General features: G+C 69.9%; 1 protein-coding gene across 2 annotated transcripts in view; it reads left to right on the forward strand.

Moving 5' to 3' along the window:
• Positions 1-24,302, forward strand: part of GSE1 (Gse1 coiled-coil protein) — a 103,591-nt gene that overhangs the window by 18,838 nt on the left and 60,451 nt on the right. For both annotated transcript variants that reach the window (XM_048075100.2, XM_048075101.2), the window contains exon 2: positions 15,400-15,550. In XM_048075100.2, the coding sequence (XP_047931057.2) occupies positions 15,400-15,550 (151 nt within the window). The remainder of the gene's footprint in view (positions 1-15,399; positions 15,551-24,302) is intronic.

The following is a 24,302-nucleotide window of genomic DNA, read 5'->3' on the forward strand; positions in this document are numbered from 1 at the left end:
TCCGTCCCCTCTCCGGTGGCCCCCGGTGCCCCCCGGGAGACGCTGGGGCTGGGATCTGGGATCTCAACTGCAGCTCTCCGGACATCAGGGGGGGCGGGGGTCCCCGAAACTTGCCCCCGTCCCCCCCCCCCCCACCGGCATCACCCGCAGCCCTTAGGGATGGCGAGGAGCGGTGCCCTCCGGATTGGCCTCGCCTTGGAGTGCTGTCCCCTCGTTTTGGGGACCGTTTCCAGCCTTTTGGGGGCTGCCCCGTGCTGGGGGGGGGCTCATCCCGCAGCAGCCCCCAGCCCCGCGTGGGTGGAGGAGCCTCCGCGGGGCATCGCCGTGTCACCGCGTCCCCCTCCCGTCCCCTCCTGCCAACCGGGGGTGACGTGGGCAGGCTGCGGGCACCCGGAGGCTCTCGCCGGGCACAAAAGGGTCCCCAAACATTCCCCCCCCCACCCACCCCCCCTCCAAGGCACTTGATGTTTTTTTCGCGCTGCCTTTGCTCCGGCTCCTGCTTTCCCCAGCCCCTTTGGGGCTTCCTGCAGAGGTCTCAGCGGGGACGGCACCCGTCCCCAACCTGGCACCCTTGGGGACGGTCCCTCTGCCTCCCTCCCAACACCTCCCGGGGGGGGCGCAGGGCGATTTTGGGGCAGGTGTCCCCCCCCCTTGGGGCTGCAGGGACACCGCGGCACCGCAGGGGTGGGTGCGGGTGCAGGGACGGGGTCACCCTATGCAGCCTGTCCTCCTTCGTGCACGTCTCCTTGCCTCCTCAACGCCTTTTTTTTTTTTTTTCCCCCCTTTTATTCCCCCCCCCCCCCCCCAACTCTTTGAGCAGCTGTTCTCTAATAAGCTGTTAATGATGATACAGTAAGTAGGAGCGGAGAGTCCTGCGGGAGCTGCCACGATTTGTGTAATTGGTCTCGGAGGAGACAAAAGTATCTAATATTTACATGCCGGTATTAGTCCCCTGGGAGCGCTGTCTGGGCTGCCACGGGGGGGTCTGGGGGGGTTGGGGGGGTGTGGGGGGGGGAAGCAGCTCCCAGCCTCAACCTGTCCGCTCCCATCTGATGGATCGGCACACGGCTAAGGGATGGGAATCGCCGTGCGGCGGCGGGGGGGGGGCTTTGCGCCACGCTGCCGGCCGGGCACGGGCGTTATGGGGGGGCTGGAGGGGTCCCCGAAGCCTTCCTGGGGGTGCCGAGCATCGCCAGGGCTCAGCACCCGGCCGGGTTTTGGGGAGCAGCGGGGTTTTACGGGGCTGCCTCCAGCTGTGCCGCGGGGCGGAGGGAGGGTGCTGCGGCCCCCCCGGTGGGGGGCGCGCGCGCGGAGGAGGAGGAGGCAGGAGCAGGGGTTTCCCCCGGGGGGGGGGATTTTGTGGGGCTTTGCGCGGGTGCCATATGGGCCCGGATTAACGCGACGGGTTCCGTATGGGCAGATTAGCCGGGCGCTGCCGGGGAGGCCGGGAGAGGCTGGCTGGGCACGTGGGTGCCCCCGCATGGGGGGGGGGGTCAAGGCGGCGCTGGCGTCGTGCTCCTGTCCCTGCGGCGTGCCCCGGCGTGCCCTTGGTGGCAGGGGAAACTGAGGCACGGAGGAGCAGCCCTGCCCTCCCTCCAGGCAGCCCCGCGCCCCGGCACGGCCACGGTGCCGCCGGGGCTTTCCCCCATCCCCTGGGACCCCCAGCCCCTAAATGTCACGTCCCCAAGGCTTTGGGGTGCCTGTGGGGTGCCAGCTGGGTCGGATCCTGCTCCGTGGAGGTGCTGAGCACATTAAGAGCGAGCTGGGCGATACTGGGGGGGGGGGCATCCTTATTCCCCCCGCACCAAGCGGAGGATGGGGACCCAGGGGGTGTCACGGCACCCGCCCCATCTCTGGGGCTGTGCGTTGGAGCAGGGGCCCAGCACCGTGCCGTGCCCCCGCGGCCCCGCAGGATTGTGCCCCCCCCCCACACCCCCCCCCACTGCCTTTCCCAGCCAGATTCCCCCTTTCCTATTGCCGTGGCAACCCCCGGCATGGCAACGCGCGGCCTTCGGCGAGGGGACGTCTCGCATGTGCCCTTCCCCGTGTCCCCAAGGTCCCCCGGGGGGGTCCCCGGGGGTCCCCGCCGGCGGGGCGAGGAGGGTGCTGGGGCCGCTGGCACGGGTGGCCGCGGGGATTTTTCGGGGGGGGGGGGACACACACCGTGGCCGGATCCGGCGCCGGCGGTGCTGAGCCTGCAGGACGAAGGGCGCAGCGTTTGGCGGGGCGTAACGTCACCCCAGGGGGGGGGGGTTGTTTGGGGGTGGGCGCCCGCCTCGTCCCGTCCCCGTGGATTATTTGGGGGTTCACGGTGCTGGGGGGGGGGGGATGGCACGCCGAGGCGCACCGTGTGGCGGCTGTCCCGCAGCGTCCCCGTGCCCCTGGGGACGTGCGGATGTCACCCGCCACGTGCAGGGCTTGCGGGGGGCCTGATGGTGGCACCAGGTTGTGCCATGTGGGGGGACAGCGGGTGGCCAGGGGGGTGGGGGTGGGGGGACACCTGGGGACGTGGCCCCCCGGTGCTTTGCCCCCCTTTGCTGCCGGTGACCCTAGCGGCCGTGCGTCCGCCGCCACGTTTTTGGGGACCCTGCCTCTGCGTCCCCCTTTCCTCGGGGACGTCCCCTTGCCCCGGGCAGGGTTGGCGCAGCACCCGGCGCCCTGGGCGGCCGCCTCTCCCTGCTGCCACCCAAAGCGGGGGCCGAGCCTCTGCGTCCCCGGCCTCCCCCCGGCCTTTTCCGACGCTCCCTAATCCCCGGCTCGCAGCCACGGCTCCTGCTCCTGCTCCTGCTGCTGCTGCTGCCGCTGCTGCCGCCGCCGCCACCTCCCAAGTGCCGGGAGCAGCTGCTTAAATATCCCGGTGCTGGGTAAACAGGACCTCGCCGCTGACCCCCCCCCAGCCGTGCGGTGTCCCCCCCCCCCCCCCAGGCCCCACATCAATGGGGTTAGGAGCGGGGTTGCTCGCTGGGCGCAGGGGGACAGGGCGCAGGTACCCGTGTGCCCCTGCCCTTTTTGTCCTCGTCCCTTGGCCTCGGTTCTGTCGCGCCCTGCATCCTCCCGGCACCGTGCGGCCGGTGATGCTTGCCCCCCGTGCCCTGCGTGTGTGTGTGGGGGTGTTTTTTTTTGGGGGGGGGAGCGTCCCCCCCCCTCGCCTCCGTGCCTCCCTCGGGCGTTATCTGCTAAATCTGCTAAGCAGGGGAATCGGGGCGGTCGCCATCTGTGAGCCTGCCAATAATGGGATTAACTCCTTCCCCTGGCTGGGGCCGAGCCCGCCTGCGTCTCTGGCAGCCCCTTCCAGCACCCCCCTCCCCGCCGGGGATGTCCCCCCAGGTCGCTGGGCTCCCTGGGGACCCCCCCCCCCCCCGGGCTCTGCTCTCTTTGGGGGGGGATTTAGGGCCGGGATACGGCGGCGGCTTTGGTGAGGAGCTGGCGGGGCCGTCCTGCACCCGGTGGGGCACCTCGGTGTTTTGGGGAGCTGGGGGGGGCGGCGGGAAATCGGGAAAATCCTCGCAGAGGGTTGTGAAACCCTGGCGTCGCCCCGAGCTGCCCCCTCCCGTGTGGTTGCGTTGGATGGGGTCCACGAGGGGTTGGGGGGGGCTGTGGTGAATCCCCCATCCTGCTGCCTCCATCCCTGCCCCCCCCCCCCACGTACCACACTCCAGCACAGCATCGGCATGGGGACCACCTCCCGCCTGCCTCAGTTTCCCCTCCTGCCACCTAGGCTCCATTTTTTTTTTGGGGGGGGGCACACGCTGAGCCCTCCGCGTGCCCCCACCCCGAGGCAGCAGGATGCAGGGATGCTCCTTGGACCCCCCGTCCCCCCACCCCGGGACCAGGCAGCGCCCCAGAGCCGCGGCACGGAGCTGGGATGTGTGTGTGTGTGGGGGGGGGCGGCGATGGGACGCCCCCAGCCCCATTCCGCCAGGCTGGGGTCTGGCAGCCCCCGCTAATCCTCTTAGGCTGCGCCCGGAGCAGCTGGCGAGGCTGCAGCCAGGACCCAGGCTCCCCTCCCAACAGGTGCCCCCCCGGGACCCCCCCCCGCTCCCCGCGGCCGGGGCTCGCTGCGGGGCTCGGGGTCCTTCCCCCCCCCGTCCCCGTGCCGCAGGCAGCCCCCTCCCCGCGCGGCCGGCCCGGGAGCGCTCATTAATTATCTAATCTTCCCTTTATGTTTAATTTACAGCCCCGCGCGGCTCTGGCCATATGCTGCTTTTGTTGTGTCTGGCTCTTTGTTGTGGCAGGCAGCGTTTGCTGCCCAGACCCCCCCCCCCAGCCAGCCTTTGATCCCCCCCCCCTCCTCTTTCCCCGTCCCCCCCCCAGCGCCACCCCGCAGCCACCCCAGAGGCACCTTGGCGAGCCCCCCGGGGTGGGGGGGAGGCGATGCGGGGAGGGGGGTAAGTGCCTTTTTGTTGCTTATTAATTTCCCAGGTCCCCCCCCCCCCAACCTCCTTGCCCCCCTCCCCCCCCCCCCCCCCCCTTTCTCCCTCCCTCGCCCGGCTTTCGCCGGCAGCTCCAGATTTGCCGTGCGCCCCGTGCCGCCGCCGCGCCTCCTCCCCGCTCCGCTGCCGCCAGCGGGGCTGCTCGGGGTCACCGCTCGTCCCCGCGCCCCCCCCGGGCTCTGCCACACAGGTAGGTGCAGGGCAGGCACCCCCCCGCCCCCCCCAGCCCTGCCCAGGGGTTTTAGGGGGGGCTCCGTGCCCCCCCCCCGGTGAGCATCCGTGCTGGGGAGCAGCGGGAGGGACGCAGCCCCTCCAGGACTTGTTGCGTGCCCACCGGCGTGCTGGGGGACCCGAGCTCTACGGGGGGGGCGTAGGGATTTGGGTTCCTGTGCCCACCCCCTGGGTGGGTGCGAGCCCACGGGGGAGGGGGGGGCACGGCGGTAGGGCCCCCCCCCGGGTCCAGGACCTGCTGCAGGCACCCCGCCTGGCAGGGCCCCGCGCAACTTGCCGCAAACTTTGCGAAGTGCCGCCGGCGCGTCGGGCTCGGCGTGGGTGATTTTTTTTTAATTATTTCAAAAAAAAAAAAGAAAAAAGGGAAGGAAAAGGAAAGGAGCGGCAAAATGGTGCTGGTGCACGCCGGCAGGCCTGGCCGCAGCCTCCCTGCGCGCGCCCGCGGCGCTGGGCAGGGCAGCGTGGGTTTGGCAGGGTGCTGGGGAGGGTTTGGGTCTGGCTTTTTGGGGGGAAATTGCGCTTGGGAGGCAGGCGGAGGGGCTGGGTGTGTTTGGCCGGCTCCCTGGGCAGCGCAAAACCCTTTTTATTTTTATTTTTTGAGGATGTTTGGGGGGAAAAAACTCCCCTCCTGTCCCCCGTGGGCGCTCAGCCGGGCGCGCTCAGCGCCGAGGTGGGAGCAGCCGGTCCCCAGGGGATGCTCGCGGCCGGGTGGCCCCGGCAGTGGCACAGGAGGATCCCTGGCAGCCCGGGCTGGGCAGGCGGCCACGCGGCCCCTCGGTGCTGCCGGTGGGTGCCAGCGGGGCCGGGGGGTGCTGAGCTTGCCAAACCACGGGCTTGCCTCAGCCGCCGGGAGCCAAGCGCCGGGCGCACGCAGGCGGCGATCCGTGAGGTCACCGCGACCGCCGGGGAGGTGGCCCTGCCAGGGGGAGGTGGCCCTGCCAGGGTGCGCTGGCTCCGAGCTGGCTCCTCCGTGCTGGGAGCCACGAGGCGGTGGCGGGGGCCAGCTCTGGGTGTTGTTGGAGGAGCGCTGTGGGAACAACCCCCCCCCCCCTTTCACGGCCGGGCAGCGCGGGGCGCACCGCCACGGCACGGCACGGCGGCGGGTCCTGGGCGCATCGCCAGGGGGTGCGGTGGTGGGATGGGGTCGGGGAGCGGGGTGGGGGCACGCCTGCTGGCTCCCCGCGTCCTGGCACGGGGCACCCAATGCTGCCCGGCCCCGAGCAGCCCCCGTGCCCCGCTCCCTCTCTCCGCACGCCTGCAGGAGGTTGTTTTCCTCCAGCCAGGCGGCTGGAGCAGAGGAGAGGCCGTGGGGCGGCTCGCGGCAGGTGGCCGCTGTCTCGCCGGGGTCCGTCCCCACACAAAGCCCCCCCCCCTTCCTCTCCCTCATTCCCTCCCCGCTTGCCAAGCAGGACTCCGGGGCTCCCAGGACACGGCGGTTTTGCAGCAGCCCAGCTCCGGCGTCACCCTCCCATGGGGCAGGGGGTCCTGCCAGCACCCAATTTGCGCACCCCGGGGTGCTGAGGGCGGCGGGGAAACTGAGGCAGCGGGGCAGGAGGCATCGTGCCCGCGGCAGCCGGTGCCAAAAGCGGAGAGCAAACAGGATTCTTGGCACAGGCCGGCGCTGCCGCTCGCTCTGCCCGCAGGCGGGGGTTGCTCTTTGCCTCTCCGTGCCGGCACCGCCCCAGCCCGAGCCCCGCTCTTCCCCCTCGGGTTCTCGGTGCTGCTTTGCAGGGAGGACACCCCGGGACTCGGTGCCACGTCCCCGCGGGGCTCTGTGCGGAGCAGCCCCCCCCACACCCCCCCGGGTGCCGGCTGCTCGCTGAAAGGGGCGATTGTTCGCCCCCGGGGGGGGGGGGGCGGCCGGCTCCGGCGCTGTGTGTGGCCGGGCTGCGGGCTGCGGGGCCGGCTTTGGCCCCCTGCCCGTCCCTGTGCCCTTTGCCAAAGGCGGCCGCTTGTGGGCACCGCTTGGCCGCCGGCCTCCCGCCAGCCCTGCGGCCTCGGCCGGGGCAGGATGCGTGCAGCAGCACCCAGGGCTGCCGCCACGGCTGTCGCGAGTTTGCGGTCCTCAGCCCCACCGTGGGCTTTGCTCCGTCCCCAAAAGCCTGGGCGAGCTCGGAGGGGGCTGCGGCGCGGCCAAAAGTCCCGCCGGGGAGGCACCCGGGGTGGCTTCATCCCTGCGCGAGCGATGCGTCAGCGCTGAAAGCCCCTGGTTTTCCACCCTGGTGCTGCTCCCCCTCCCTTCCAAGCATGTTGGAGATTTCGGAGGTGTGAGCATCACCCCCGGGGGGGGCTCACCGGGCCCCCCGCAGCAGGTAGGGCGGCGAGATGCCCCGTCCCCTGCTGCCCACACGTCCTTCCCCTCTCGGCTCGCTTGCCAGCTAATGGCTCGGCTCCTTCCTACGGCTTTTTAAGCGCCTAATGGCTCGCGGGGCTAATGATGCGGCTCCCTCTGCTCGCCCCTGCCACCCGGTAGATGGATGGCGCTGGGCCTCGGCGCTGCCCGAAACGATGGGGACGAGGACGGGGCCACGCGGGGCCGGGGGCCGGGAGCGGGTGCCTGCCCGCCCGCCTCTCCTCCCGCCTCCGCGCGGCGGTGTCACCGTAAATGCTATTTATCACGGGGTGATAAAAATCTATTTCCAGCGACCTCTTGGAAATGGCCCTCGTAAAACCAGGCGGCAGCAGACGGAGGCAGACGGCGGGGAGGGGAAATCGCTGTCACCGGGGCTCTGCCGGGGAGCCGCCGCTGCTGCTCCCGACCCCGGCGCGTCGCTGGCAGCTGCCTGCGTCCCGCAGCTGCCCGGGCGCGGTGGGAGGCTCGAGCGTCCCTCCCAGGGCTGCAGCATCCCTCTGCGGGCTGCGAAGGGAGGAGCAGAGAGGTGCCGGGGTTGCAACGAGGGGGATACGGAGGCTTTTTTTTTTTTTTTGTGCAAAGCTGCGTCGGGGAGCGGTTTGGCGGAGCGTTCCCAAAATGATAACCCCGAGGGACCGGCCGCTGGAGGTGCCGGTCCACAGTCAGTCCCGGAGGAGCGGGTCGGGGATGGGGTCCTGAGCCCGCCGGCTTTTCCCTCGTTGCTCATGGCCGTAGGGGTGGCCCCAATATCAGCAGGCTCCGCTGGGTCACCCACAGCCCCCCCGTGCGCCCCTGACCCCACTGCAGCCCCGGGGGGCTGCTGGCAGCCCCGTGCCCCCTCCCCAGCTCGGGACCACGCGGTCCCTCCTCCTCCGGCCCCGTCCCTTCGGTGCTGATTGCCGGGTGCTGATTCAGCCGTTTCCCTCCCACCGCTAATTACTCAGCCCCTCGCGAAGCCCTGGCCGTAAATCCTCCGGCGGGAGCGGGCTGGGAGGCAGGGAGCCTCCTCACCTCGCTCCCCCGCTGCCCTGCGCGGGGACCCGTAATCCGGTGTCACTCGTCCGCGCTTTGAGCTGGCCCCCGGCGGATCGAATGGGCCCTTTGCCCTGGGCTTCCTCCATCCTCCCCGCCTGGTTTTGGGGTGTAACCCCCCCCGCCAGCATCCCTCCTCCCTGCCCTGCCGCCCTCCTGTGCCCGTGCGTTGCTCAGCCCAACCCTGACCCCCTGTCCCTAAACACCGGGGCACCCTTGGCAGCCCTACATCCCCCCTGCGCCCCGCGCACTGCCTGCCTCCAGCATCCTCGGGGGGGGGGGGGGAACCTGGGGGGGCTGGGGGCACCCTAGCGGGGCTAGGGGGGTTGGATTTGCTCTCAGGGCTGGGGGAAGGCGGCTGCAGGGTCTAATCTCCTTCCCTGACAAAGAGACTTGTAATCACTTCAAGTAATTAACCAGGTGTGGCTAGAGCGCCCCGGGGGGGCTCGGTGTGCCCGGCCGCCAAGCCCGGCAGTGGGGGGACACAGAGGGGGCTCCCCATGCCCCCAGGAGCTGGAGGGGAAGGGGCTGCCTGGGGGGGGGGTGCAGCTCCCACCCTGGTGCTCACGGGGCTGTGCCAGGAGGGACGGGGACACCGAGCGCAGGTGCTTGCGGCCCCCTCGAGTTCCCCACCCGGGGGGTGCTGGGTGCCCCCGGGGAGCGCGCGCCCCCACCCGAGTGTCCCCTTGGAGATGGTTTGGGTTCGGTCGGTGGCTTCTGGGCGCGCCGCACCTCGCCGGGAGTCTGTCTTTAGATGGCAGGAGGGAGCCGAGAACGGGCTGAGCTGCGCTGCGGGTGAGGAGGGAGGGCAGGGGACCGAGGCTTCGCCGCCGCGGCACCCATGGGTGCGTGGCTCTCACCAGAGCCCCCGCGGAGGCAAGCGAGGGCATTCGCTGTAATTAAATTTGCATTTAATTGCACCCCGAGCCAGGGGCATCCTGCCCTGCCCGTGTCCCCTCCAAGCCCACGTCCCCCCCGCCTCCCAAGGAACTGGTGGCATAGAGGGGGCTCCCGGTGTCCCCACTGGTGTCCCAATTTGTGTCCCAAAACCCCAAAAGCTGTGACTCGTGGGCAGCTCCGTCGGGTGGCGATGGCTTCGTGCTGGGCACCCGCATGAGGTCCAGCTGGGTGGCACTGGGATGCCGGACCTGGTCACCTGGCGTCCTCTCGTCCCTTGGGATGCCTGGGGTGGTTTCGCTGCTGCGCCCTGCCCGGGTGCCCGTGGGATTTGGCCTTTTGGGAATGCCCCGAGAACCTGAGCCGCCGCCGTGGGGCGGGTGGGATTTTCCAGGCTGAAAAACCCCTTTGGGCAGCCCGGGCAGGTATTTAGTGTGGCGGGGAGCCCTGCGGGGACAGGACGGCGGCCGCAGCCTGCCCGCGGCTCCTGGGCTGGAGGTGGGTGAGCTCGGTGCCGCGGTGTCCCCGCGAGGAGGATGGGGAGCACGGGGGACGCGGCAGGTCCAGAGGTGGGACCTCGGGGGACAGCCGAGGCTGGGAGGGTCCCCGATCCATCCAGGGTGGGGTGGCCTTGTCTCACCTGTTTACTCTGGAGCCTAACGATGGCTGGGAGCACACCCTGGGGGGGTGCTCGCGGATTTAATGGGGCCGGTGGTCCGCACGCGGCCAGCTCAGCGTCACGCCTCCGTGCGGGGCTGGGATGCTCACACCGTTCCCTGCCTCAGTTTCCCCGCCCTCCGAGCAGGGTGGAGGGGACGTTTCCCAGCCTGGCAGACGTCGGAGCTGCTGGGACGGGGGCTGCTCTGCCCGTGTGTTGGGGTCCCATCCTGCCCGGCCGCCCTGGCTGTGGGGTGCTGGGGTGCAGGGCGCGGGCCCTGCGCACCGGGGGGCTCTCCGTGTGCGGCAGGGGGGGGCCGGCATCCCTCGTGCCCCGCCGCCAAACGGCACATCCCGGGAGGATGCAGGGAGCAGGCAGGGGCTCGAGGAAACCCGGGAGCGAGCGGCTGCGCCCCCCCCCCCCCCCCTTCGCCTCCCCCTCCATCACCTCCCCGCTCGCCCGCGAACAAACGTCTGCTCTCGCCGAAAAAAAAAAAAAAAGAAAAAAAAAAAAAAAAAGAAGTGACAGGGGTCGTCTCAGTGCTTTCCACATGACCTGCCCGGGAACAGAGGACGTCTTTGTTAATCCGCCGAGCTGTCAGTTCAGCCTCTTCACAAAAGGCATAAACCACTTATTGCCGGGCTCACCCCTGACCCCGGATCCGCCTGCGCGGCCTCCATTGTGCCGCCTCGAGGAAGCTGGCAAACAATTTGGGCCGCCGCTCCCCTCCCCGCCGGCGGCTGCCTCCCGCCCCGCCGGCCGCATCTGCGCGCCCGCCACCTCGCCTGGCAGCTGCTGCGAGGGGACGGGGGCTGCCACAAAGGGGACCCCCCCCCCACCCCCCCACATCCCGCCCCGTGGCCCTGTTCTCCCCCCTCTCCGCCGCGGTTAGGGGCTGCCGGAGCAGCTGGCCGGGAGCCCCGGGGTGCTGAGTGGCGCTGGGAGGGTGCTGGGTGCTGCTGCGCCCCTCGGTTGAAACCTCGTAATGGGGGGGGACGAAAGCTCCTTAGGGCCCCCGGCTGGGGCAGGTTGGGACGGAGGCTTTGGGCAAAGCCGCTTAGGGGCCGGAGAGGGCCGGGGCGATGCCGGCACCCCTCCGACCTCGGGGTGCTCAGCTCTTGGGGGTGCTCAGGCCATGGGGGTGCTGAGCACGTGCCGGCCCCCCCGTCCTTCTTCCCGGTACCCAGAGCCCGCTGCGGGGCCGGTGCGCGCTGGAGCAATTAGCCGCAGTCACTTGGGGGCTATATATAACCCAAATTGCCGCCTGCAGCTCGTTAGCGAGCTGTCACAGGCGCGGTGGCTACGGCGGGTGACATCATGTCACCGGGGGGACGGGGGGACGGGGGGGGACACGGGAGGGTGGCAGGGGCTAGGGACAGCACGGGGACCCGGGATGGGGGTGCCCTGGGGTGGGGGCACGGCTGTGCCGGGGTTTGGGGTAGGGTCAGGGTGGGTTCCTTGGGTGCCGCTGGTGTGGCACGGGTGTCCCTCTGTCCCCGCTGCCGCGTCCCTGCTGGTGCACGTGGGGAGGAGCGTGCCCCCCCGCCCTACCCCCCCCGGGGCACGAATATATTGTGTGGGATCACGCACCGGCGTCCCGGTGGCGCTGCTGGAGGGCTCGGAGGTAACCGCAGCCCCCCCGTGACAAATGGCCCCGGCACGGCCGCGGCCCTGCCCACGCGGGCGCTGTGCTGTGCCAACGTGTGCCCGCTGGCACCGCCGTGCCATAAAACGGGGTGGGGGGGTCCCTGTGGGTGCTGGTGATGCTCAGCATCACCCCCCGCATCCCATCGCTGCCCCGGACCACTTGGGTTCGGCACGTCCCCACCTCGGGAAGGGTTAACGTCGTCGTCGTCTCCTTCTGGAGCCTTTTGTTCCTTTCCTTTCTTTCTTTTTTTTTTTTTTTTTTAAATTTCATTTTTTTGTATTCCCTTCCCCTTTTTTAATTACGGGTTATCGCGGCCGTAATTGCAGGTTCCAACTTTCCGCGAGCAAACACGGCTGAGAAACTTTCAACACGGCGCTGGGGAGCGGGGCTGGTGGGCGCTCAGCACCGGGCTCCGGTCCCGCTGCGGGGTCCCTGGGGACCACGGCGGGCAGCGGGGCCGTGCCGCGCCTGATCTGGGCTGCACCGAAGGGGGGGGACGGGACATCTCGGGGCTCAGCAAGCTTTTGGGGGAAAATCCTCTGCTTTTCAGGCCGCAGGAGGAGGAGGGAGGCGGTGACTTCCTGGAGGGAAGAGCAGCTGAAACCGTCTGGCCTAACAAGTGGCTGGGGCTGCGCCCTCGGCGGCCGTAATTGCGCTGGGAGGCCGCCGGCTTGCGGTGATAAAGCCCCAGCGTGAGCTGGAGGGCTCGGCGGCCCTGCCGACAAAGGGAGCCGGAGGGAGCCTGCTCACTTCAGCCGTAAACACTCCAAATGCCTTTTTATTTTTAGTGCAGCCTCGCATGGTGGTGGCGGCGGCGGTGGCGGGGGGAGGACGGCTGCGTGGCTGCGGGGGCTCGGGGGCGGTTTGTGCCCCGAAAGCCCGGTGCTTTGCTTGGAGCTGCCTGCGGCACCGCTCCCTCTTCGTGCCGAGGCTCCTCCTTCTGTGCCCCGGCCCTCAGCATCCCCTGCAGGTGCAGGATGCGGCCCCTCCGCGCTGATGCAGCGCTTGGGCGTCCTCCCCACCTCAGCCCTTGCTTGCAGGGGTTTGGGCACGAGGTTTGGTTGCCAAAAGGCACCGCCGGTGCTGCTGTGCCCGTGCCGGGGATCCACTGAGCTCCGGGGTGGTTGGTGCCAGCCAGATTTAGGGTGCCGGGTGGGTGCCACGCTGCCCTGGGTGGGGGGGGGGTTGCGGTGCCGGGGAGCCCCGTGGGAGGCACCGGGGCTGCGCCCGGCCACCCGCCCCAGCGGCAGGTGAAGCGCAGGGGAAGTGGAACGGGGAAGCCACATTTTCTGGTGTCCCGAAGGCACAGGAAGCGAGCTGCTGCGTCACGGCACGCGGCAAATCGCTCGCCCGACAGCAGCCCTGCGGCGGCACGGCCCTCCTGGGGCTGGGAGGCACCGGGGGCCCGGCGTCCCCACGGCACAGCAGCGTGGGCTGCGTGCAGCTCCTGCGCTCGGACCCCCCTGCAGGGTCGTGTTTGCGGCCCTGGCACCCTGGAGCCGTGATGCGAGCCCTTTGCTTTCCCCCTCCGTCACCACCGTCCCCAAAGCTGTGCCGGTCGGTGCCGCCGGTGCCGCAGCACGTATTTGTGCTGGTGACGGGCGCAGAAGGAATGCGCCCTCGGCCAGGCCATGGGGAAGGACGGATGCAGGGATGCTGCTCCCTGCCCTTGCCTCTCCTTATCCCCCTGCCCCGAGGCTGTGTTGTGACCCGGCTCCAGGTCTCCCTGTTGTTTGCAGAGAGGATCTGCGGGCGGAGATCTGGTGGCAGAAGTGGCACGGCGGTGCCCGGGGGGGAGCTCCCTGTGGGTGCTGTCCGCGCCGGCTCCGCTTTGAGGCTTTTCTCCCCCACTTTCATCACCCACAGAATCACCCCTATGTCCCCTGGGAGTGCCTGGCAGGTGTAGGACAGCGATCGCTCGGTGTCACCTCAGTGTCACCTCGCCACGGACCTGGACACTGCCTGGGGCCACGACCAGGTCCCCAGCGGGGCTGTGCCCGGCCGCTTTGCGGTGCGGGGCTGTCGCAGGCTCCCCTCCTGGCTCAGGGAGGTTTTGCTTCACCCCTCTGCCCGCCCGGACCCCCTCGCTTCTACCCAAGCACCTCGGGGTGCTGGCGAGCAGGAGAGCCCCCAAATCAGCCCGCTCGCCTCTAATTGGGAGCGAGACTTTGAGGACACGGCCAGGGAGGAGGCCCCCCCTCCGAGGGGCTGCTGGGCGGCTTTATCTGGGTGGACAGATCCCTCCTAATTGAGCAGATATTCCATGTTCGCAAACAGATGGCTTCTTTGCATCAATTATTCCTTATCTGGGGAACCGGGGATGATTTGCTGACAGATAGCGCGGGGTGAAGCCGAAGCAAGGAGGAGGCCCGTGCTCCGCGCCGCCTCTTGCCCGGGGCTCCGGCTGCTCCCTGGGGGGTCCCGAGGGGCGCAGACACCGACGGAGGTGGGGGGGGTCCTGGGTGCCTTTTGGGCAGGTAGCACCCGTCTCCGGTGGGTTTGCATCTCAGAATCCCCTGGCAGGAAAAGAGAGGGGGTCGGGGCTCCCCAGGGAGCGGGATGCACCCCTGCCCCCAAATCCCCCTCCCCACCTTGCCCCCCGGTGCCCGCAGCGCCCCGGCTGCTGCTCCCCCATTGCTCAACGCTGCTGTGACGCATGACCGGGGATGATTAATGTTAATGAATGATTAGTTGCTCTAGGTATCAAAGAGTGCCCCAGCCCTTTCCCTTGCCCACAGGTAGGGGATTGCTGCGGCTGCACCCCTGGGGATCGGGGGCTTCGCCTGGGGGGGGTTTTCCCCGGGCACGACACCTCCCTCGCGCAGGGCAGCGCTCGGAGGGCTCGTGGCACCGCTCTCGGCTCTTTTGGGGTAGGGACTGCTCCCCGGGCTCGTCCCCAGCCCGTTGCAAAAGTCTCTTTCTATTAATCCTCGGGAAGGGAAGGAGCATCCCGGGGCAGCCGGTGGCACGGCGCCAGTTGGAGCCAGCGCTCGGTGCCACTTGAGGGCTCGCGGGAGGCGTCGGGCGCTGGCGGTTGCGCGGCGCTGCCATATGGATTCCATAAATTAAAACCTTTCCAGGAAGCGAGCGGTAAATTTATACGTCTGCTCACATGTGTGGCTCATTGAGTCTGAGGGCTTCCCGGCAAAATTCATGTGCCATCCATCTCACTTAGGCTCTCCGGGTTTATAGGACTAATCCTGAGAAAAAAAAACAACAACAACAAAAAAAACTGGATCGACATAAAATCCCCTCCACCTGCACCTCCGGTCCCAAAATCGGGAGCGGGGGGTGCTGTGGGGCAGGAGGGGATGTCACCCACCCCGGTGGAGCATCGTGCCCCGTGTCCTGCCCTGCTCGGGGCTGAAGGAGCGCTGCCCGCGGAGCGACGTGGATGTAGCATCCCGGGGGTGTTTTGTTCGTGCGCCTCTTCCAGAGGCGAAAATAACCACGCTGCAGGCTGGCTGCGTGCACGGCGGGGCCGGGATGCACGCTGCCTCCTTTATTAAAGGCAAACAGCAGCACAGCCTGTGCTCCTGGGCGCTTGCGAAGCGGGAGGGTGACAGCTACAACAAGCGCGGCTGCGGGGCTGGGAGCCGCGGGGGACGCCGGGCACGAGCAGCAAACCCCGCTCAGGCCCCGAAGAGAGCAAAAAAGCAACAGGTCTCCTTTTTTTTTTATTATTATTTATTCCATTTTCAGGGCTGTGAAAGCTGCTTTGGCAGGGAGCGAGGGCGGTCGGGGTGTGAAAACCCCGTCCCCGCCGTTGGCGGCACGTCGGCCTCCCCGCAGCCTGCTGCCGCCTCTCCCGGCAGGAAAGGCGAGGGGGAGTTGTTGATCCCGGGTAAACACCGGCCGCTTGAGTAATCGGTAGCAGCCTACCCAGCCAGCTGCTGCTCGCCGGCGAAGGGGACGCTGCTTTGATTCATGGCCCCCCCCAGCCCGCCCTCTGCCCCCCCCTTCGAAGCCTTTTTCTTGTCTCCAGCTGTAGCCCCGCGGCGCGGGCTGGCCGGCGAGCGGCGTGCGGCTCCCCGCGCCGGCCACGTGCATCTGCCGGCAGGAAAACAAAAGCGTCCTGTGGCCGTGCGGCCCTGTGTCCCCGTGGCCGTGCCACCGGTGCTGAGCCCCTGTCCTGCTTTTCTTCCAGGCGGCCCCCTCGTCCCTCGAGACGCCCGCCGGCGAGCCCCGGCACCGGCCGCTGGGCACCAAGGAGAGCCCAGGCACAGCCCCGGACGTCGGCCCCGAGCGCAGCCAGCGGACGGCTTTGGATGCGGAGGGCGCGGACGCCGGAGCTACAAGTAGGTGCTGCGGGGGACGGGGTGGGGACGGTCCCCGAGTCCCCTCGCCATGAGGAGGTTGGGGAGGTTTTGGGGACGGGGCGCCGAAAGTCACCGCCGTGCCGGGGAGGTGACCCCGGTGCCCGCCCGCCGTCCCCGGGGCCGTGAGTCAGGCTGCGGGCGCCGCGGGGAGCCGCAGCGTTGGGCAGGCCCCGTTGGGGGCCGAGGAGGTGAGGGGGGAGCCCCGGGGCTGGGCCGGGCCGCAGCTCCCAGGACTCGGCCGCCTCGTCCGTCAGGAGCGGCAGCATTTTTGGGAGAGGCATCACATCACGCCTGCTTCCCGCCTGCCGCCTCCCAGGACCGGCTGGTTTGCCAGCTCTTCCCGGCGGGCGCGCCGTGCCGTGCCGTGCCGTGCCACACCGTGCCGTGCCGTGCCGTGCCGTGCCGTGCCACACCGTGCCGTGCCGTGCCGTGCCGTGCCGTGCCACACCGTGCCGTGCCAGGCTGCTTTGATCCAGCAGCAGCCGCCGATGCCAGCTCCTGGCGCTGCGCTGGGGGCAGCCCGGTACCGCAAGGCACAGCAGGCGGGGAGCCAGGAGAGGCAGTGCCGCCCCCCCTCCCCCCGGGGCGCAGGGGGAGCTTCGTGCCCCCACGCCAGCCCCCGGGAAGGGAAGGGCTGGGCGCTGGGACGCCGTGGCCAGACTCAGAGCAGCCCAGGCGCTGCGCCCCCGAGGTGGAGGGGGGGACCCGGGGGGGGGCAGGCTGCATTTGCAAGCTGCTCACAGCCCGGTGCGCAGGCAGGCTGGGAGCTGTGGCCTGGAACGGGCCTGCCGGAGTCAGCGCTGGATTTATTACCCTGCCAGTGGCTGCCGGGCAAAGGTGACAGTGACTAATAGCTTGTTACACGCCTGCCACATCTCATCTGCGCGCCGCGGCCGGGTGCTGGCGTTCCCAGCCCCGGGCTCGGCGTGTGGGCAGCCTGCGCCCGCCCTGCCTGCCCCTTGGGGACGGGGGCCAACCCCCCCCCCCCACCCCGTGTCCCCATGGGCAGCTCGGAGCGGGTGACGGTGACGTCTGGGCATGGGGATCCTCAGCCAGCCGCGGCTGAGCCTGCCGTTGAGCCACCGGCACCGTGTCCCTGAGGCCAGCGCAGCTTTGGGGACCCCAGGGTGTCCCCAAGGTGCCACCGCCGTGTCCCCGGGCGGCCCAGCCGGCGAGGTGCTGGCACAACCCAGAGCTTCCCGGGGAGGGGCCGGCTGGCCTCGTGTGACACACGGGGCTTTCCAGCACCGATGAAACTCCTTTGTGGTTGCAAAAGCAGAGCCACACTTGTCACCTCCGTCAGCGCCGCCGTCCCCTCCCGGTGCCAACAGCAAAGAGCGCAGAGCCCAAGCCTTCGATTCAACCCCACGCAGGGTGCAGGTGACAGCCCCTTGGGGACGTGGGTCCTGCTCTGCCGGGGCCACCCGCTCCTCTGTTTGCGTCCCCTTCGCCCCCTTCCCCTTCCAGCTCTTCCCTGCGTGGTTTTGGGGCGGAAAGCTGCTTTTTGCCCAGCCGTGGAGGGGGGCTCGGCCGGGTGCTGGGCCTGGGCTGGGGCTTGCTTTGTGCCGGCTGAGGTTTTGGTGAATCGGGCTGCCAAACTTTAACAAGGTTTAAATCATTTTGTTGTTGCTTTGGAACGTAATTTCCAGTGGGCGCTAACCCGGCCAGGTACAGGCAGGGTTTTTGGATAGCCAGCTCCTCCCCAGCACGAGGATTTTTCAGCACCATGGTCCTGGGGGCTCCTTGGGGAGATTTCGGGGGGGGGGGGGGGGGTTCTTGCCTTTTTTTTTTAATATTATTATTATTTTGGAATATACACGCCCCACATTTCATCTTCGGAAACGGCCAAAGCTCCGGCGCTCTTTTCGGAAAGCCGGCTCGCGGAGGCACCCCGGCGTGGAGCATTTCAGCCGGAAGAATTCAGGTTTGGGTCTGACAAGGTCCTGAGAGCTGGGAAATGGGGCGGGGGGGGGGCAGCTGACAGCGGGAAATGCTGAGCGGGCTCGTGCATCGCCCAGATCCAGGCCGGCTCCGGGCGCACGTGTGCGCCGCCGTGCGCGGGTGCGCGCGCGCGCTTGTGCGTGCAGATGCTGACAAAGCCGCAAACGCATTCACTAGGAAAATTAAAAAATTAACAGGCATTGGCTCGCTCTAGATTAGTAAAGGCAGCGAGATAAAAGTGGCTCTTTATACCTTGTGAGAATTGCTGATAAGGGCATTTGCTCCTCTGGATTCTTGAAAAAGAATGCAATGAAAATTTAAAATCGAATGGGGAAAAAAGGAGACGGGGGGGGGGGGGGAGGAAAGCTGGGGCTGGGGGAGGTGGCGGGCATCACTTCTGGGGTGGGCACCACGGGCACGGGGGGGTGCTGTGGTTTTGGTGGGGTTATGGCTGGCTGCTGCCCGCCAGCCCCTCTTTTAGGGTTTGGGGGCACTCAGGCTGGGTGCACAGGCAGCTCGGGTCGGCCCCCCCCTTATTTCAGGGGTTGTTTTTCCCCGCCGCGAAGCTGCCCCCGCCGTGGTCCGAATCTCCTCCCGGAGAGCCGGTGCAAGTTCATGGCCGGCAGCGCCGGGCCCGAATTCCTCTCCGGAGCCTCCCGGGCTGCCCCACATGCCGGACAGGCTCGGCAGGACCTCGACCTTCCCCGAGGACTCTGTTAAGGACCGGTGGTTTCCCTCGCTGGCCACGCCGCTCATTTCACGGGGGTCTCCGAGCCCCTCGGTCACCGGCGTGCGGGCAGAGCCCCGCGGAGTTGTGGCTGGGGTGGCGCGGGGGTGACCGTCACCTTCCCGACCCCAGGGAGGGTTCTGGGTCCCCCCCACCTTCCTGCGCCCTGTGCAAGGGGTTTTTGGGGTGCACGGAGGGGGCTGGGTGCCGGCATCCTCGCAAACAGCACCCCAAGGTGGTGCCAGCCCCGTGGCCTCCGCTGCGCCTCGGCTCTGCGGGGTCTGCGCTGGGGCCACCCCGGGGCGCGTGCGGTGACGCGTGGCTCCCCGACAGGGTGGCACCTCCCTGGGGTCCTCCCCGACCAGGGGGGGATCCCGCCCGTGCCCCTGGGCTGGGCTGGAGGTCCCAGCGTGTGGATGGTGGGGGGGGGGGAGACCCCATTTGGGGTGGGGGTGGAGGCGGTGGCCCCGCTGTGTGTCGTCCCCCCCCCCCCCCCCCCCCCCACATTGATGCTGGGTGTGGGGTCAGCACCCAGCTCCTCACCCCGTGCAAACCCACGGGCGCCCCCCATTTCCCCCAGAGCCCCCCCCCCACGCCCCCATTTCCCCACTCGCCCATCATGCAGCCCCCCCCCACGGGGGCACCCCAATCCTCGGCGGGGGGGGGTCCCTCAACCCCTGGGGGGGGGTCCCTCTCCATCCCACCTCCCCCCCCAACCCCCCCTACTTTTACAACGGGGGTTCGGGGGGGTTGACCCCAGCTCCCCTCGGGGCCGCCCCCCCCCAGGGGAAGGTGCCAGCCGGGGCCGCCCCCCCGCGGGGCGCTGCCCTGCCCGGCCCGGCCCCCGGTGAGTCACGCTCCAGCCGTGCGCTCCCGGGCCGCCGAGGGAAGCAGGAAGCGGCTTGGTGGTGGGGGGGGGCGGAGGAGGTGGGGGGGGGTGAAAGGCACGGCACGGCTCGGCACGGCTCGGCACGGCTCCGCTCCGCTCCCCTTCGCCCTGCCGGGCCCCGCTCCGGCGCCACCCGGGACCTCCCCCCCCCCTCCACGTCCTTCCCCCCCCCCCCGTGCCCATGGACGAGCGCGGCCCCCGGTGGACGGCGCGGCCGCTGGGTGAGTGCTGCGCCCCCGAGCCCCCCCCCCCCCACCGGGTCCCCCCCCCCACACCGGGTCCCCCCCCCCCGGGTCCCCCCGAGCCCGGCTGCCCCCTCCCCGCAGTCCGTTTTACCCAAGCCCCTTCGCCCCATAGCGCCGCTGGGGTGGGCTGGGTGCCCCCTGCCTCTCCGAGCCCCCCCCCCCCCCAACTCTCCATGCAGGAGGGGTGCTGGGGGTGGGGGGTGGGGGGCCCAGGTGTGTGGGTGCCGGTGGGGGGGGTGCCCCCGCCTCGCTGAGCCAGCTGCCGCGTCCCCAGGGGGGTGCGCGGGGTCGTGGCACCCGGCGGGTGCTGCCCGGCGCTTGGGGGGTCACCGGGTCCTGGGGGGGCTTGGGGGGTCCTGGGGGGTCCTGGGGGGGTCCTGGGAGGGGTGGGGGTGGCGAGGGGCTTTTTGTCCCGAAGGTGTCACAGAGGCCACCCCCGCTGCTCCGGCGTCAGAGTGCAGGGGCTGTGCCCCCGGCCGTGCCCCGGCAGCCGGCGGCAGTGACCTTGGCACGGCTCCGTGCCCTGCTCTCGGTGCGCTCCCCACCTCGCCACACGGCCAGGCCTCGCTTCACCCGCTCGCGGGCGGGCGCTTTACCCACTGCCGTGCGCTACCGCCGTCCCCGAGCGTCACCCGTGGCACCTCCGGGAGCCTTTTGCCGAGCGGGCCGCCCTCTCCGCGCCGGGGGGGAGCCCGGCTAACGCGCGCCGCCTCCGTCGCCCTTTCCGCAGGGGGTGAGGTCACGGCCTCCGCGTCTCGCCCGTCTCCCGGGCTGATCGTCTCCCGGCGCGGTTATCTGCTCGGCTCCGGCCTCGCTCTTCCAGCCCTGCCTTGCCCTTCGCCCCCGGGGCCCGCCGGGTCGCCGCGCCGGCTCCGAGCGGCGGCGCTGATGGCCTCGGCACCCGCCGGTCCTGCCCCGTCCCTGCGCCTGCTTTGCATGGCGGGGCCGCCGTGGGTGGGTGCCGTGGGTGGGTGCCGGCGCCCGCCTGCCCTCCCCGTCCCCCGGCGAGCGCCCGCTGCACCTCCTGGGAGCAGCAGAGCAAGTGCCCGGCCTTCCTCCTCCTCGTCCTCCTCCTCCTCCTCCTCCAGCAGCTGGCTCTCCGGGCACGGAGGAGCAGGGCGCGCAGGGTGCCCCCAGCAGCCGGGGGGTCACCGGGGGGTACCGGGGGGTGCCGGGGGGGGAATGTTGGGGTACCCGAGGGGGAGCTGCGGAGGAGTTCACGGAGGGAAAAGGCAGCGGGAAGGCAGCAGCGCCTCTTCCTGCGAGCGGGCTCGTGCGCGTGCGCGCCGGCCCCCGGCCGAGCAGATGGGTGAGCCTGTGTGGTTTGTGGGTGTGCCCCCAGGGGGGCCGGGTGCGTGCGAGGCAGGCGTGCGCGAGGCCGTGTGTGTGTGTGTGTGTGTGTGTGTGCGTGCGCGCCCGGCAGCGTGTTTGCCTAACCTTGTGGGGAGGTGCTGGGGGGGGGGGCGGGGGGGTTGGCGCGGCCAGGCTTGGCCGGCTGGGGCCAGAGGCTCCCGTGCAGCGCGGGGGGGGGTGGGGGGGCGTCTGTGCACACGCGTGTGCAAGAGCTCGGAGACCCGCGGGTGCCCTCGCAGCTGTCGGCGGGGTGCGCCGAGCGCTGCCGGGTGGGCGCGCAGCCGCGTGCGCGCGCTGGTGGGAGCGTGCACGAGCGTGCACAGCCGGGCCTTTTGCGAGGGGGGGGTGTGTGAGCGAGTGTGTGCGTGTGCGTGTGTGTGTGTGTGCGGGTTGGCTCCGGGGCAGGGAGAATTACAGTGGAGACAGTGGCTTTGGCGGGGGGCCAGGGCTCCCGCCGTCTCGGGGAGGGGGGGGGGCCGAGGCAGGGTGCAGCGGGGCGCGCAGCTCGGCGGCGGCCGCAGGACGTTTTTATCGCTTCCTGACATGCTCGCGGCCCTGGATGGGGCTGCAGGTTTTCGGGGGGGAGCTCAGGACCGGGGGGGTGTGGGGGGGTATTTTTAATCTCCCCTCTTCCTGCTCATTCTCCAGGCCCCCGGGCCCTCTTCGCCACCAGCCGTGCTCCCCGGCACCGTGGGGGGGGGGGCGGTGGCAGCCTGGGGGAGTGAGGAACTGGGTGGTGCAGCAGGAGGGGGGTGGGGGTTTTGGGGTGGGGGGCTGTTTTTTGGGGGGGTCTCCACCCATGCTGGCTGTATCTGGATGGGGTGTGCTGGGCGCAGCGGGGCGCTGCTCGGGGCGGGGAGCACCGTGCCGTGGGTCACGCTCCTGTCCCCAGCTCTTGTCCCCAAGCCCCAGCCGTCAGCTGCGGGTGTCCCGGGGGGGGTGGCTGAGTGCCCTGTTGGGGTCACGGGGCAGCTTTGGGGTTGGCGAGAGGTGCCGGGGGGGGGGGGCGGGGGCGAAGGGCAGCGAGGCCAGGGGTCGGGGGGCCGCGGGGACAAAGCTTGGCACGGCGCGAGCGCGCGTGGTTCGGTGTGACCGCTCCGGGAAGGCTGCCAAGGGGATTGCCCTTGAAATAGCACTTTCCGTGCCCTGGCTTCCCTCGCTGCTCAGCCCCGGGGGGGGCCTGTGGTGGCCGTGGCGGGGTGTGGGGGCCTCGCAGCGCCCTGCAGCCCCCCCCCCCCCCTCCCATCCCACCACCCCGCTTGCGGGCGGTTGCAGCGGGAGGAAGCGCCCCCGTTGCTCCCGCGCTGATAACGCCGCCGCCTTATCGCGGGGCCTCCTGCAAGAGCGGGCGGCAAGGCCCCCGCCAACACCCCCCCCCCCCCGGGCCCTTATCTGCCTCCCCTCATCTGCCTCGGCCGTTGTCCCCAGCTCTGCTCACGCCCCCCCCCCGGCCCCCACAACGCCCACGGGGTCGGCCCTTGGGCGGCCGCCGCGGCCCCGCTGCTTGGCAGCCTGCCCCCTCGATCCGTTTTGAAGTTGGAAATCCATTTAAGTCAAGAGGAGGGAAAGTTATTGCCGCTAAAGCCCCTTGCGTTTAGCAGTAAATCCTCTTTGCTGCTCCGGCACAGCCTCTTAGCACCGGCGGGGCCGTGCCGGTGCCTGCGGGGGGGTTACCAGGCTGCTGTGTCCCCCCCCCAGCACCCCACAGCCTTGCCGTGCTGGGAAGGGATTTTGGGGCTGGGAGCGAGCGGCAGGAGCCTCGCCGCAGCTTGCTGCCACCTCCTTGCCCACGCTGACCCGGTCCAGAAAGGGGTTTCTCCTTGTGGCATCGCTGCTTTGCGCCCCCCCCCGTGTCCCCATGTCCCCTGTGGGGCGGGTGGCACAGCGTGGCAGTTCGCCCCCCCCTCCGTGATCCCATGCACCGGGGGCAGGATGAGACCGTCGGGTTCAGGAGCAGGAGCGTGCCCCCAGCCCTCTCCCCGCTGTCCTTTCGCTCCCTGCGTCCTCTCCCTTCGCTCCCCAGAAGGTTTGGTGGCTGTGATCCCTCTCCACAAGCCCAGGAGCCCCCCCTTGCCCCCACAGCCCCCTCCTGCCACCCCCTGGGGGCTGCTCGTGTCCCCCAGGTGCCCAGGCGGGCGGGGGGCTGCGTTCCCCCAGGCGCCCTCGTGTCTCCAGCCGCGGAGGGCTCGCTGGGGCGGCAGCGATTTGATTTGATTTCCCTTCTCCAGAGCTGGCGATATTTAAATATTAATGTCTGCCTCTTAATTGCTGTGTCAGAGGAGCGGGTCGGCGCGGGAGCGGGTGCAGGGGGAGGCAGCGCCAGCTCATTTTGTCGTCTCGGGGAGTGTTTGCAGAGGAGAACTGTTTGGGTGCGCGTACACGTATGTGTATTTTTACTCCGCCGGGATCTGCTCGGCCCTGGAGCCAGCGCCGCGATGCCGCCTGGGTGGCACCTCGGTGTTTGGTGGCCTCAGGCGCTGGGGACGGGGACAGGCGGGCGGCAAAGGGAGGGAGCGGTGCCCGCGGAGCCGGGGTTGCGGGTGACATCCAGCAGCTTCCCGGGGGAGCGGGGCCGAGCTCCTCGCCCTTGGACACGTCCCCGCTCCCCGGGAACCCGCCGCCGGCAGGAGGAACGCAGGCGAGGTGCAGCAGGCGCCGTGGGCGGCGAGCTGGGGCCGTGCCCGGCGTGCTTGAGCCTGGCAGATGGAGGAGCCGAGGGGGATCCGTGCCCCAAAAACTGGGGGGGGGGGTGAGGAGGTTGGAGCAGAACGGGGTGAAGCCCCGTCGGGGTGCGCGCTTTTAGCAGTGGGGCGCATGCCGTGGGGCTGCACCGCCTCTTAGCAGCCGCCCCGGAGGGCACCAAACCTTTCTGCGTGCCCGGCGCCGATATTGACGGAAACACCAAATCGTGGGGTCCCGTCAAACCGGGGCTGCAGCGACCCGGGGAGCTCTGCACGTGGCGGGGCTCCACAAAAACGGGGGCACGCGCGCGCGCCGCCGGGGCCGGGAGAGTTAACCGCGGCGGGGAGGCGGGGGGGGGGGGGTTCAGTCAGATGCTTGTGCGCTCGCTTCCTGTAATAAAAGCGCACGCCGGCGTGCTTGTCACCTGCTCTCTGTTGTGCTGCCAAGCGGCAGACATGCCGCTTCTTGCTGCGGGCCCTGGCGCGCTCTCCTCCCGCCCGCCCCCGGGCGCGCGCCCCGTGCCAGCGCGGCCTTTAGCAGGTGTTTTCGGGGAGGGCGCGCCGTGCCTGTTGCCGCACGCCCCGCGCGGGTGGAGGCCGTTTAACTGTTCCTCGCCTCCCCCCCCTCCTCTCCCTCCGCCTCCCTGGGGCGTAGCGGCACCGCTGCGGGTCAGGCCGGTGGCACCCGCCCCGCGTTTATGTACCCGCAAACGTTTTGGGGCGCGCGGCACGCCGCAGCCACCGGGGCGCACCAGCAGCTCCTGGGGGGGTGTGGGGGGGTTGTGGGTCGTGGATCCTCCCGGGGGGGTTTTGTGGGTCGTGGGTCCTCTCTGCTCGCCCTGAAACCTCTCCGGAGCCCCAGCAGGTCTGATCGCCCCACAACCGGTGACCCCCC

The sequence above is a fragment of the Anser cygnoides genome, chromosome 12 (assembly GCF_040182565.1).
Source record: "Anser cygnoides isolate HZ-2024a breed goose chromosome 12, Taihu_goose_T2T_genome, whole genome shotgun sequence".
NCBI lineage: Eukaryota > Metazoa > Chordata > Aves > Anseriformes > Anatidae > Anser > Anser cygnoides.